At 43.0% G+C, this 14,062-nt stretch overlaps 1 protein-coding gene and 1 long non-coding RNA gene across 5 annotated transcripts in view; one reads left to right on the plus strand and one right to left on the minus strand.

Moving 5' to 3' along the window:
* LOC101976891 (uncharacterized) overlaps window positions 1–14,062 on the minus strand; it is an 83,678-nt gene that overhangs the window by 16,544 nt on the left and 53,072 nt on the right. For 2 of the 4 annotated variants that reach the window (XR_013426784.1, XR_013426782.1), the window contains one exon: window positions 195–505. The exons of 1 other annotated variant lie outside the window; for it this stretch is intronic. This is a non-coding gene — a long non-coding RNA (uncharacterized LOC101976891). One more of the 4 variants, XR_013426781.1, reaches the window with a different exon arrangement.
* LOC144367276 (speedy protein E4-like) lies at window positions 9,084–14,061 on the plus strand. Its single transcript, XM_078022969.1, has 6 exons — window positions 9,084–9,189; window positions 9,631–9,945; window positions 10,543–10,601; window positions 11,416–11,501; window positions 12,189–12,357; window positions 13,111–14,061. Exons 1-6 carry the CDS (start codon window positions 9,084–9,086, stop codon window positions 13,168–13,170), a joined length of 795 nt encoding a protein of 264 aa, XP_077879095.1. The 3' UTR covers window positions 13,171–14,061.

Below are 14,062 nucleotides of genomic sequence, written 5' to 3' on the forward strand. Positions count from 1 at the left end.
TTCTTAATCCACTTCCCCTCACAGGTTTCTTGGGTTGAGCTGGGCAGGGTGAGGCAGACTATCTTTTTCTTTTTGTTTCTATACAATAGATACCTTCTTTGTTTCTCACTTCTAGAACATAACATTCCAAAACCTTACTATGACTTCATTTAGGTCTTGCAATGCTATTTAAATTTAGTCTGCAGTATACTTAATTTTCTTGTCTTAGAAAACTTTGTTTTTGCCTTTGGTTTGGTTGTCTGTATTCTTCCTTTTTTTTTTTCTTCTCATAACAGGGAATGACCCCAGGGATGCTTGTTCACTGAGCACATCCTTCGCCCTTTTATTATTATTATTATTATTATTATTATTATTATTATTATTATTATTATATTTTGAGACAGGGTCTTGCTAAGTTGCTGAGACCCTTGATAGTTGCTGAGGCTTGCTTTGAACTTGTGATCCTCCTGACTCACTGTTTTGAGCTGCTGGCAGTGTAGGCCTGTGCTTAGCTGTATTCTTCCTTCTTAGAAGAGAGAGAATGCAGAAAAATGAGAACCAGTAAGAAATAAAACATCAACAAATGAATAGGTGAATACAATTATTTCTAACGTAAAAACCAGTGTCTCTAAGTTTTCATGCATGAGTCTCTCAGTCTAATTCTAACACTGTGAGGAAGCTGACGGACACTGGGCTACCTGTCATGTTCTTCAGAAAGGCTTGTTCAACTGCCTCTCAAATGCATTGTGATAAGAAGAAACTAAAATAGAAGATAGAAAGACCTCACCTGACAATGATGGCTGCCATTGTGCCATTTAAAACTGTCTTGCCACACTGGATACCATCCGCTATACAGGTGGCTGGGAGAGAAGCCCAGACCATTTCTGGCACAAAGAGCACTGGGTGGATGTACAGCAGCTGAGACATCAACTTCTGTGGTTCAGGGTTACTAGTGGTCCCAGAAATACAGAAAATAACTAATGGCTCACTTGCCTCTTCAGAGAAGAGCTTCACTTCCACACAAATACAGCTATGGGGACACACATCTGTGCACACCCACACCCATTTTGGATTCCTCCCACTTGTGCTTGGTAACCAATACCCACAGTGGAGAGCAGCTGACAAGCTGAAGCCTGACTCACAACAAAAAGCCTGATTTGTTTCTCAGCTTCAATAGGGGTTAAAGCTACTTCTGGGCTCTAACTGAGGTGAACACATAATCACTGCCCAAATGGAGAGACTTTGAGAGCTAAAGGGGGCACTGTTAATAATCAGGCTAGGGCAACAGGCATACCACAGGACTGTCCCAGGCAAACAGGATGCAGTCCCCTAGGTTCTAGCATCCAAGAAAACAAGCTCCACACTTACAGGAGACTGTTTGTTCTAAACACCATCCTAAACCCTGTATGTCTGTTATTCTTTAAGCCTCACAAACTGTGGGTTAATCATTACTCATTGTACAAATGAGGAAACTGAGGCTCAGACAGCATAAGAGGTACTTTCTAAAACAAAACCTGGGTCTGCATGACCCGGGCTCTTTGACTCTTAGCCCTCACTCTGAGGAAATTTGGTGCTAAGGATAGAAGACAAGGCCTTGCTCATGTTAAGCACGGGCTCTACCACTCAGCTATACCCCTCAGTCCCAGAAGCAAAAAATTCTGATATGTGAGACCCTTTGAAAAAGCCAACATTGAGACATGACAATTTTACTGTATTTGTAAAATAAATCCAAGTATCAGTAGAGGCCTGTATGCTCAAATATGATGTAAAATATCAACTCTCTCCTTTTGGGAAAATTCAAGGATAAACACTAATCCAAGTAAAATAAAAATGCCATAGGATTAAAGCAAAAACAACCTTGGAAAAAATCTGAAATCTAAAGAATGACACGTAAAGAGCAAGCCTTTAAATTCCAAGAATTATCCTGTTAGAATCAAGCAAGTTCTGTGAGATTCCAAATCAATTCATGATTGTTTTTACTTTAACTTTTATTAACTTTTCATTTTTCTGACATATAATCCATTTTACAAACAAATATATTACAAGATAGAGTTTGCAGGCTTGAACTCTATCTTGTAATATACTGTACACCCTGCATATTCTGTTGTTAAGATATGGATGGACTGGCACTTACTGTTTTTTTTGGTATTTCATAGCACTTAGTTTTATTTGTTTCTCTTACCTACAATTGTCAGATTGTTTCCATTCTTGCCTCTACATTTTGCTGTTAGTATTTATATTTCAGATAACTTTTCATACATTTTGCCAAATTTGCTCCAAAAGAACCCACTGAGAAGATCATAATGCTATAATTTGTATCTATTGAACAAAACTAATATTTATCCTACTTAATTCACATAGATTTGTGAAATAGATCCAAGTTTCTGCACTTCTGTTATACAGACTCCTAAGCTTGGATTCTAAATTTGATTGTACTTGCCTCATGTGGAAAAAGGACAAATTTTCCTTAGGTTTAAGTAAAATCAAATGATGGGGAATTAGATTGGTTAGAATTTATTATCTCTGCAGAATGTTCTTATTGCTATGTAGTCACCTACTTTTCCTAGCTATAGCACCCTTTCCACTTTCCAAAGAGCAATAGCAGATGTAAGACCACCACTCCATTTATATGCTTTATAAAGAAGAAATCAAGAAAAATGACGTCATTGAGTAGACTTAAAAGTATTTCCACACCTGGGAAATAGCCTGAACAAGAGAGACAGCACACATGCAGTTACAAACATGAAGTTGCAGCAGCTCACCCCACTAAGAACACAAGGTGAAAACAGAACCATCTCTAACATAACTATTTTTTTCCACTAGCATCATAAAGTACTGCTTTGCATGTATTTGCACATAAGAACAGATATCTTCTACTCAATCTTGTAAGATAGTTTGGGCTGATTGGCAGGTAACACTTGAAAAATATAGCAATTCTAAACCCCCAAATCTTTCATTGAGTTCCATTAATCATTTAAAATCAGGATGCACTAGGGACAGTGGTTTGGATCTGCAGTGCCCCCTAAGGCCCATGCACTGGAGGCTTTGTCTTGCTATTGGGAGGTAGTGGAATTTTTAGAGGGGGGGGCGTGTAAATTAAGAGGTAGTCAAGTCAATGAGGGTGTGCCCTTGAGGAGGTATTGGAACACGGGCCCCTTCCTGTTTCTCTCTTTCCTTCTTGACTGCCATGAGGTCAATAGACCTGCTATGCTTCATGCTCCAACCATGAGATTCTGGGCACCCACAGGCCCTAAGCAACAGGATAAGCAACCATGGACTGAACCATGACTGTTTCAGTCATGGCTTTGGCTCTGAGATCAAGAGCCAAAGTGAACCTTTCCTCCTTTTAAGAGGGTTATCCAGGTTTTTTTTTTTTTTTTCATGGAAAACTGACCAAAACACTAAGTTATGCCATGGAAACATCTCAGACATCTCAGGAGTTCAAACGAGAAAGGTGTTGTCCTTGGGCACATGGCATGTCCTCAGTGGATGTTCAGGCAGCTTGTCATTGGGTCCCTGAGGAACACAGGCTGATGGTGGCTGCACCAGAGGCAGAAGAGGGATTTCTGCACATCTCATATTAGAAATACACAGCACTAAAAAGTTAATAAAGGTGATGATGGGCTGGGGATGTGGCTCAAGCGGTGGCGCACTCGCCTGGCATGCGTGCGGCCCGGGTTCGATCCTCAGCACCACATACAGACAAGGATGTTGTGTCCGCCGAGAACTAAAAAATAAATATTAAAAAAATTCTCTCTCTTTCTCTCTCTCTCTCTCTCTTCTTAAAAAAAAAAAAAAGGTGATGTTGACTCTACAGCTGGGAAATACAGACTGCTAGAGCACACAGAGAGGTGGAAGCTGTGGGATTTCCCCCTATCTACTAGCCCATGTTTTATACATGCAATCATGTCTGTCCTTGAATTCCCCATGACTTTCCCATGATCCAAAACGTTAACCAAGCCTTGAATTAAACAGTCATACTTTTGCAGATAACCACATCCATCATCAGGCCGGGTAGACTGACACTGTGCCCTGCCATCTAAATCTTACTTACCCAGTAGTAAATACTGATTCATCCCAATGAGTGCCACATAAACCTTCCCGTTTTCTCAGTGTCCCTAGCTCATCTGTGGCATTCAATTCATTCAGCAAAAATGAAACCATGCCCAGCACTGCTACCTGGAAGTGGTTGGGTGGCCAGGAACATTGTGGCCAGCCCTGGCTAAAGTTGAACATGGCCTGAGTCTAAAACCTTGCTGAGAGGGTAAAAGTGACAATGGTGACAGAAAAACCTCCAGGGGACACCTCTCTGTGTGCTTTTCTGCCTCAGGTAGTGAACAAAAGCCATGTTTGGATGTCTAGGAAGCAAGGGAAGAGGGGTAAAGCCAGAATTTGCTTGGACCTTGCTTTCACCTCCCATTGTGCGTTCACCACATTCAGACCCAACTGGGAGCCTCTGCATGTCTCATCTCTCTCAGGTTCTCTGCACCATGACCTCCAGCTACCATGTCTCCTTAGACACCAACTCTGTCCTTTCCACTCAAAGAAACTGCTGGCTCCCCCATGTCCCCTCTGTGTCTTGAAATTCCCCATCTCGACAGTGAGCTCAACTGGCCTTTCTCTCAGGGGATCTAACTGTTAAAGACTGATATTACATATATTTTGCCCTCTTTTTGAACATGATTCATCTGGGACAGGAAATCTTGACCCTGAGAAAAGTCCACCGTAGCAAAGTCCACTGCTTGCACTCATTCTCTTTTTCTCAAGGCTTTCCCTGCTTCTATGGGTCATATAACATGTATTTCTCTTCAGGTCCAGAGACCTTGGCTCCCATCAGGGAAAGGGTAAGTGAGAGAAGCAGAGTCAGCAAGGTGTAGAGAACCTTTTGGGGAAGAGGTAGACGGTGCTTCCTAGGATGATTCTTTTTCTGTGGGTGGGGTACTGGGCATTGAAAGGGCTCAACTACTGAGCCCCCCTTTTTGTTTTGTATTTTATTTAAAGACAGGATCTCACTGAGCTGCTTTGCACCTTGCTGTTGCTGAGGCTGGCCTTGAACTTGCAATCCTCTTGCCTCAGCCTCTCTAGCTGCTGGGACTGCAGGCATGCACCACCATGCCCAGCCTCTTGGATGATTACAATTCTTATGGACTCTAAGGCTCAGTGAGTGGCTGCACCAAGCAGGACAGCAGGATGTTTCAGAGTGTTCCCACAAATGAAGGACTTGAGGCCCAGCACAGTCCTGCCCTGTCAGACCATCATCATACTTCACCTTCCCACAAAAATCTTCCTCTTTATTTCCTTCTATAGTGATTTCAATTTCTTTTTTCTCTTGATACCAGAGACTGAACCTAGGGGTGCTCAACCACTAGCCATATCCCCACTCCTTTAATATATTTTATTTGGAGACAGGGTCTTGCTGAGTTGCTTAGGGCCTCCTTAATTTGCTGAGGCTGACTCTGAAATCATGATGCTCTTACCTCAGCTTCGTGCTGCTGAGATTATAGACATGTGCCACAGCATCCTGCCCGATTTCTGTTTCTTTAGGATCCCTACTACCTTCTCCAAACAGAGATTTTGAAATTTTAAAGTACTATAATAAAATACTGTCATTCCCATTTAATTAGAATCTGTGAGGAATGGGCCGACAAACTGTACTGTAGTGATCCTACATGTCACCTTATGCTACAAGTAGTTAACTGCAAAGCACAATTATTCACTCTGTTATCTCCCCAGTATAACTATCATTATTGCTGCATCAGATTCTATACATAGAAGGAAAAAAGTTGCAGAGGTGAAGGTACATATCAAACAGAATCTGCACATATTACTCCATTTTAAAACAAGGTAATCACATATATTAAGATGGACTGTGTCTGCTATCAAGAACACAAGCAACAATAAAGGCTGGCAAGGATATGGGGAAACTCACACATTGCTGGTGGGACTGCAAACTGATGGAACCACTCTGGAAAGCAGTAAGGAGATACCTCGGAAAACTTGGAATGGAACCACCATTTGACCCAGTCATCCCACTCCTAGGTTTATAGCCAAAGGATCTAAAATCAGCATACTACAGTGACGCAGACACAACAATGTTTATAGCAGCTCAATTCACAATAGTTAAACTATGGAACCAACCTAGGTGCTCTTCAATAGATGAATGGATATATATACATGGAATATTACTCAGCCTTAAAAAGAATGAAATTATGGCATTTGCTGGTAAATGGATGGAGCTGAAGAATATTTAGCTATGTGAAATAAGCCAATCCAAAAGAACAAATGTGCAGATTCTAATTCCCAATAATGCGGGTATGGAGAATAGAGGTATTTTAGATTAGACAGAGAGGAGTAAAGGAAGGGGAAGGGTCATGAGGGTAGGATTGACAGTAGAATGAATGGGACATTATTACCCTATATGCAGATATGATTATATGACCAGTGTAACATGTACAACCAGAAGAATGAGAACTTATACTCCATTTATGTAAAATGTGCCAAAATGTATTATACTGTCATGTGTAACTAATTAGAATAAAAAAATTTTTAAAAAAAGGATGAAATATGCCTAACTGCAACATGTCTAGACCAGGTGGCCAGCAGAGATAGGAACTGGCAAACTATCAGTTGAATTTGGGCCAAAATTAATGGGACTTTTAAAGGTGTAGAAGAGAATTTAGTTTGAACAGAATCTTCTCACACAGTCATGCATCATTTAACACTCAGGATAAGGAGTGAAAAATGTGCCCATAGGAAATCTGTCTTTGGGGGAAGTCACAGAGTATACTTACAGAGGCTAAGTTGGCTCCTACATCAACAGGCGATACTATCGTGTGAGATCAACATCATATATGTGGACCATCACTGACCAAAACATTATCATGTGGCATGTGGGTGTACTTGAAGGCTGTCCACTACAAGGGAGAGTGTGAACTTCTGATTTGCTATGAGAGAACCCAAGACGCTCTGATGCTTAAAGATATCATGAATAGAAATCAATCGGTTTTCCACAGCAACATGACCTGCTTCCTGACAGCCAGGACCTGAGAGAGAGCTGCCAAGGAACTCATGGTCACTTGGAAGGCTGCTGGGTCCTCATTCAACTCTGAACATCCAGGGCTGCAAAACTAGGTGGACACTCATTCTCAGCTGGTAACACAAATCAACCTGCATTTACTCCTGCTTGGAATGGGGTCATCAGAATCATGTAAGACATTAAAATGCAAAAAAAAAAAAAACCCAAAAAAACAAAAAACAACAACAACAAAAAAACCTTCAAGCACAGCATGAATAACAAACATGGTCTTGTTGATAAGATCCAACAGTGGGAAAAGAAAGTCTTGCAGCTTAAATGTGGAATCAACCCAATGCCCACTGAGAGATAAACAGATGGACAAAAAATGTTATCTTCTCTTCTGCTATTCAGCCTTAAAAAAGAGGGGAATTCTGACCCCTTCTCCAGCAACGTAGGATCTTGAGGACAGTACACAAAGTGAAATGACCCAGACACAGTGGGACACATACTGTATGAGTTCACAGTCTTCAACACAAATGAGATACAAATGGTTCTCAATTTCATAGAGACAGAAAGTAGAATGGTGGTCAGTAGGAGCTGTAGAAGGAGAAGTAGAAATTAATGCTTCATTGGTAAAGAGTGTCTGTTTATGGTGATGGAAAAGCTCTCCAGATGAGTGATGCAGGTGGTTGCACAACAGAAATTTAAACTCATGCCCTACGTGATGACATTATGAACAACCATGGAACCACATACATGAATTTGTCCCACAGTATGACAGCACAGTGAGATTATAACCATCTCAGTTGGTGTAAGAGCACTCTAGGATGTTTATACAATGATGAATCACCCTATAACACATTTTTAGGAATATATCTCCATTTTTAAGTGAGACATGCATGTAATTGAGACAATTCACCCTCCACACAGCACAATGGTTAACATGGCAAGTTTTCTGCACATTTAAACACATTTTGTGGACAGAAAGATAAAACATGGATTGAATGCCCAGCTGTAAAGCAAAAGGCTAAGTTAGGACGTTTGGAAGCAGCTCCCCAGTTCCACTGGGTGCTGGGTCACATCCCATGCACTTCCCATCTTCTCAGCAAATATTATTCTCTGTCTTCAATTGGAAAATCTCCCATTTGTTTCTTTTTTCTACATGTGAGACTTTCCATAGGGTGCATAGGTGACAATGAAATATGCAGGTCAAGAGCAATGTCTGTACTCCCAAATATGCTATGTAACTGGAGAGAGATTGATTGGAACTGAGAGGCTAACCTGAGGTGATCCATAGACTCCCAGATAGTGTAGATACTCTAGGAAAACCATGAGCATGTTTACAATTTCCTATGATTTTATGACCTCAAAAGGAATCCTTGTGTCAAACAAGCCTAAGTGCAGAGTGTGTGTCCCCTTAACAGATTTCTGAAAACAGTGAAGGCCAGTGGCACTTAGCAGATTAGATTTGCTAAACTGAGTATTTCCTTTTAGGGTTTTCAAGTGATAATTCAGTGTGCGTGGGTTCTTTTGTACATACTGAGCTCCTTCTTGGGAGGTCATGTCATTTCTGCCTTCCCCCTTCTTCCTTGCCATACTCCTTAATCTCCCACTGCACTGAACTCTGAAATGGAAATGCCCAGAGGTTGGGTATCTAACATGTGTTGTGTTGACAACGGAGAGAAGAACCCGGGTCTAGACAGAAGTGAAAAGGGAGTCAGAGACCCGTAGGGTAGTTTGGCAAAGTGGACAGAGTTTGGATCAGTAGCAGCAGAGACCATCTCCTCTAGAACTCTAGGACAGGTGCACACACCAGTCTGACAGTTACAAGTGTTTTCCTTCAAACTGGTTGCCAGGTTGGAATGAGTGATGACATCAGAGGCTTCCAACCTTCCTGATTGGAAGGGACAGACTCTGTGGACCACTGGCAGTGCAGTGGGCAACAGTTTGTTCTCAGCACTGTTCTTTACCTGATTTCTCCTGTTTGGAGAAGAGCAAACAGACTCCTATTCAACCAAATTCTGGAAGAAAGATTTACCTTAATAAGAACCTAGGTTTTGTAGAAGGAAGACAGAGTATTGGAGAACTTATGGCAGATCAAGAAATCTCCCAGTCTGGGCAATCGCCTTCCCAGCCGAGCACCTCAGGAACCCACCTGGAGGTGGTGGTAGATGATGAGGTCCCAGGTCCATCAGGTGAGGGAGCTAGAGTGAGAACTGATTTGACATGATGACTGGTTACGATGAAGGGATAGAGCAGCCAGAAAGTTGGGAAGCCCACTTTTGAAGTTCAGAATAGGCCACGGGACAAGGAAGTCCACATGGATGGAAAATCTGCAGAGAAAGGAATTGGGCTAGAAGATGAGATCTAAGTTCAGGAAGTGGGTAGAGGGGATGTAAAAAGGGTCACTCCACCCATGAGAGAAAGTGTCCATAATGAGGAAGAGTTTTGAGGAACAGGGAGATGGGACAATGATACGGAGAATCAGGGGACGATGGCTACCAGCCAAGGGGAGAGATGGAACAATAGCTCAGAAGGCAACAGTTGAAGGTCTGGGGTGTGGGAGGTGAACTGGGATCAGAGGATGAAAGGATGAGTTCCAAATTCAGGAGCTTGACTCTGCTTCCTTTACTCAGCTCTGTGGGTAAAACCCTGCCTCCCATGTCGGAAGAGGGAGTGGACCTCAGAATCTGAGGGAGACTCGGAGGATGACCCCCCGGGGATTTTTGATTCTGCACTCTGGGTAGAATCTGGACTCCTGCCTGAGACCACTGGCATAAAGAGAAAGAGAGAGTCCTCCACTGAATCTGAGGATGAGCTGGAGGATCTGGAAAGTGGGCTAAATCACCCCTGGGATGTGGAGTCACTGTGTGGCCTCAAAATGAAACTCAAAAAACGGCGCATGAACTTGGTGCAACCAGAACACCATGAGGTTTTCAACAGGCTTCTAGGTAGGGAGACACCCAGGTAGCGCCCTTCAATCCTGCTCTTTACACAAAGAAGGAACTTATAGCCTCTGCACTTTTCCAAAGAGCCCTGCTATCCCTGAGATCCCCATTCCTGGAGGACTCTGTGAAACTCTTAGATGATGGATGATTACATTACACCTGAAAAATGACCCTGCTTGGGATCACAGAGCTTGGTTTCAATTGTCCTCACTGATTGCAGACATTGTGGCTGTAATAGATTTCCTCCTCCCTGAGGGGTGACTATCAAATGAGAAAATAACATAGTAACTCTAATTCTGAGGTGGTGCATTCTTGGGGGATGATGGGCCCTCGTGGTTTAATCCAAGTTCTTAGTCATACAGACATCTATCTCTTACCCCAACCCTCACTCAGTTGTTTCCCTGGGGGGTTTCAGGGCAAAGCAGCTTTCCCAGGAATGTTCCTGTCCTTTTCCTATCCAACTGGGATATTTGGCTCTTTTGGGCTCTATTGCACTCCAATCCCACACCTTCTCCAATGGAGGTCCTATTCTTCTCTCTGTTCTCTATCACCCATGAAGCCCCTTCTGGTTCCCAACTAACACCAGTGTTCTGTTCACAGAGGATCCTGTTGTCAAAAGATTCCTGGCCTGGGACAAGAATCTGAGAGTGTCTGACAAGGTGAGGTTGTTCTCCACTGGGCAGTGATCCTGCTCCAGCACAGCCTGGAGAGGGGAGGGCTTTCTAGCCCATGGTCCTTCTGTCTCCATGCAGAACCAACAAGATGTGCCAAGTCCTGACCCTTTGTGACTTGTCAACATCTCCCTTCAGGGCCTAGCAGTTCCATTCAGTGAGGACAGGTGGACCTTGCTTCTGCTTGGGGTGTTGCATTCCTATCCTCCCCTCTCTGCTATTGTTATCTGAGATTTTGGGCACCTCTCCTCTTTTATTTTTTTAAATGTTTTTTTTTTTAGTTGTAGATGGACAGAATACCTTTATTTTTTATCTTTATGTGGTGCTGAGGATCGAATCCAATGCCTCACAGGTGCTAGCAAGCTCTCTACCACTGAGCCACAACCCCAGTGCTCAACAGCCTTTTTTTCTGTGATGCTAGGGATTGAATCCAGGGCCTTGTGCATTTGAGGCTAGCAAGCACTCTACAGAGTGAGCTATATCCTTATCGCTGGGGCTCCTCTCCTCTTTGCACTTCTTGGGACGCCCCATTCTCCAGCTTACCCAAGACCCTTCTCACCCAGCTCACCTACATGCCTTTCCTCAAAAGGTCCCCTCAGGGCTGATCCTACAGTACACACTAAGCCTCCTCTTCCCCCGACTGCTCAGACTGTCACAGGTCCTTCCCCAAACCAGCAGGTCTCCTTACTTGGCGACCTTCTCTCAGGGGCACTCTTCACCCCAGACTCCCATTCCTCTGTCCCCTCTTTCCTCCTCTTCCAGGATGTGACCTCTCTCTGTGTTTTTCCTCTCTCTCCATCAGTACCTCCTGGCTATGGTCATAGCTTATTTTAGCCGAGCTGGCCTCTTCTCCTGGCAGTACCAGAGAATCCACTTCTTTCTGGCCCTGTGAGTATTTGGTCTCCTTCATCAATCAGGACTCACTACCTGGGAGGGTAGGAGGGGAGCAGAGGGGCACTAACCTTTCTTTTACTTTTAGCCTCTTTGTCCTGTTTGCTCCGTGTACACGAGATCACAGCACTGCAGTATAGTTTGTTTTTCTTTTCCACACTTCCCTAGTCAAAGCAAACACACATGCTCCCCAAAGGCCAGTTGTTAAAGAGTCAAGGAAACCAAGGAAACCCAAAGCCCACCTGAGTGGAGTGGAGGAAAGCATGGGCACCTCCTGTCCCTGGCAGAGAGACTGGAGGTGCAGCCACATCTGACTGCTCTTCCTTCCTGTATCTATACCAACATTGCTCTGTTTTCTGCCTCTGGATTTCCAAGACAGATGCCCAATTCCCAGCCTGACATAGGTCCAGTATAGGGTGGTCCCCTCTGGTTCTTCATACAGGAGTCTTCTCACATTTGTGGCTCTTTCTACACACCCCCTGAAAATCCTTCCAAGACGGGTCCAACCACCCCTTAGGCCTCTCCCACAACTGTGTTGCTCAGTGCTTTCTAGGAAAAAGGCTGGAGTCCTTCAGAAGGTGTGTGTCTGGCAGCGACCTCTGGGAGTCCATTTTGGGAAGCTGACTCCAAGGGGAGGTCCTTCTTGGTTGTGCCTCTAAAGAGCAACGTGGTTTCTTTCCCCAGCTACCTGGCCAATGACATGGAGGAGGACAACCAGGCTCCTAAACAAGACATCTTTCGTTTCCTCTATGGGAAGAGCTACGCCCAGCGTCCCCTGTTCCACAAACTGCGCTATCAGTTCATCTGCTCCATGGGCTGGAACACTCGGGTTTCCAAGGAGGAGTGTGAGGAGGTGGGTGGTGCTGTGTGTGCTTGTGGGGGGAGAGGAATGGGCTGATTGGAGAGACAGGAAGGTGGGTGGCTGCAGGTGGGCTCTGGGGAGGAGAAAGCTCAGGAGGGAGGGAAGGACTTCTTAGGCAGTCCTCAGTTTTGCATTTAACCATGTAACTAAGTTTTCTTGGTGGATACAAACAGAAATATTCCTAATGTTAATCCAGTATTCTACTCAAATCAGGGACAATGATAAAGCTTGTCTCTTGATAAAATCAACTTTTCAAATTTGATGGGAAGGGACACCAAAAGGATTCTATCGTCAAAGCATCTTTACAAAATGTTCCACATAGCAAGCATAATTTAGTTATCCGATATAGGAAAATATACTCGATTTTTATTGAAAAGAAATCTGAAAATGTGTCCCACATTTTATATAACATGATTCTGATAAGTGTAGTCCATATGAGTAATAGCTGAAATAATGTTGTGATATCTGTATATAGCTACTTCATTTGTCACCAGGCTAAATAAATCTAATAATTACACCTTGCTATGTCACCTCCTTTGTAGCTGACAGAACTTAGTTAATAGAATCAAGCCTCTCAACATTGTATTTGTTGAGATATTTGTAAACTGTTGAATCACGGTGACTAGAAAGTCCAAATCAAGGTGAAGTAATTTTAAGGAATGGGAAAATAAATTAACCTTAACTTCAAAACCCTCAATATCCTATAAAGTCATCAGCTTTGGTGGGGGCTCTTTTCCTTTCCAGATTCAAGCTTATGATCCGGAGCTCTGGGTGTGGGGCCGAGATCGCACCCTCCTTGCCTAGAAGTCCTGGAACTGTGGAGGCCTGAGGGGAGGGACAAAACTCTGCATCCCTGGCTTGATGACAGACAGAGTCAGTGATTGTCTATTCAGGATGCTCGAGGACCTAACTTCTTGATCCAGTCCTGTCTACCTTCACCCACAGCCACCCTCTGCAGATGGTGAAACAGCCTGAATCTCCAAGTCAGCTTCATGGTCTCAAACCCCAACCACACAGATGACCCCCTAGAGGTGTGCTGGGTGCTCTGAGGCTGCTCAGCCAGACCTGAGAGAGAACAGTTTATCACACAGGATGTGTAAAAATCCTTAACCCACAGCAATTGAGCCCCATTCAGCTTTGATGAATGGTTGATCTTGGTCTAAAGTTAATATCCTTTAGCCATGAATCTCTCTCTCTTCCTGATAATTCTCTTTTTACCTCTCCTTTTAATTCATCTTGGGTCACTTATCCCTTAAGGATACTAAGCACGAAGATAATTTATTTACAGGATTGTCACAGTTTTAGTACATATGATAAATGTTGTTTATTTTGAACTATGGTTATTTTAAATAGTTTTGAGATAGATGTTGTTCAGAAAATTGTTCTTTCTTATTGGTTTTGTGATTAGTGTTATAACATGTTTGTGTTCATAAATATTTCTCTCAAGATTTTAATCTTTTTAACTATTACTTTTATACCTCAGTAATATTATCCCATAGTCTTATAAATATAGTTTTTATTTGATGTTCAATCATCATTATTGTGACTATTTAGCTGCTAGTATTTAACTTGCCTTGACATGTTTTCTGTCATTTTTAAATATGTATCATTCAAGAGCACATGTGTTATGTGCTTGTGAAGAGCACAGCACAGTGCATTTGTGAAAAAACTGAATAAAGTTGAAAAATCTCCTTAC

This window comes from Ictidomys tridecemlineatus, chromosome 10 (genome assembly GCF_052094955.1).
Source record: "Ictidomys tridecemlineatus isolate mIctTri1 chromosome 10, mIctTri1.hap1, whole genome shotgun sequence".
NCBI classification, from domain to species: Eukaryota; Metazoa; Chordata; class Mammalia; order Rodentia; family Sciuridae; genus Ictidomys; species Ictidomys tridecemlineatus.

Coding starts and splice junctions, on each gene's coding strand:
- LOC144367276 (XM_078022969.1), top strand. CDS start 9,084: ATGGCAGATCAAGAAATCTCCCAGTCTGGGCAATCGCCTTCCCAGCCG. Junction 9,946..10,542: donor GGTTTTCAACAGGCTTCTAG/GTAGGGAGACAC, acceptor TTCTGTTCACAG/AGGATCCTGTTGTCAAAAGA. Junction 11,502..12,188: donor ATCCACTTCTTTCTGGCCCT/GTGAGTATTTGG, acceptor TTCTTTCCCCAG/CTACCTGGCCAATGACATGG.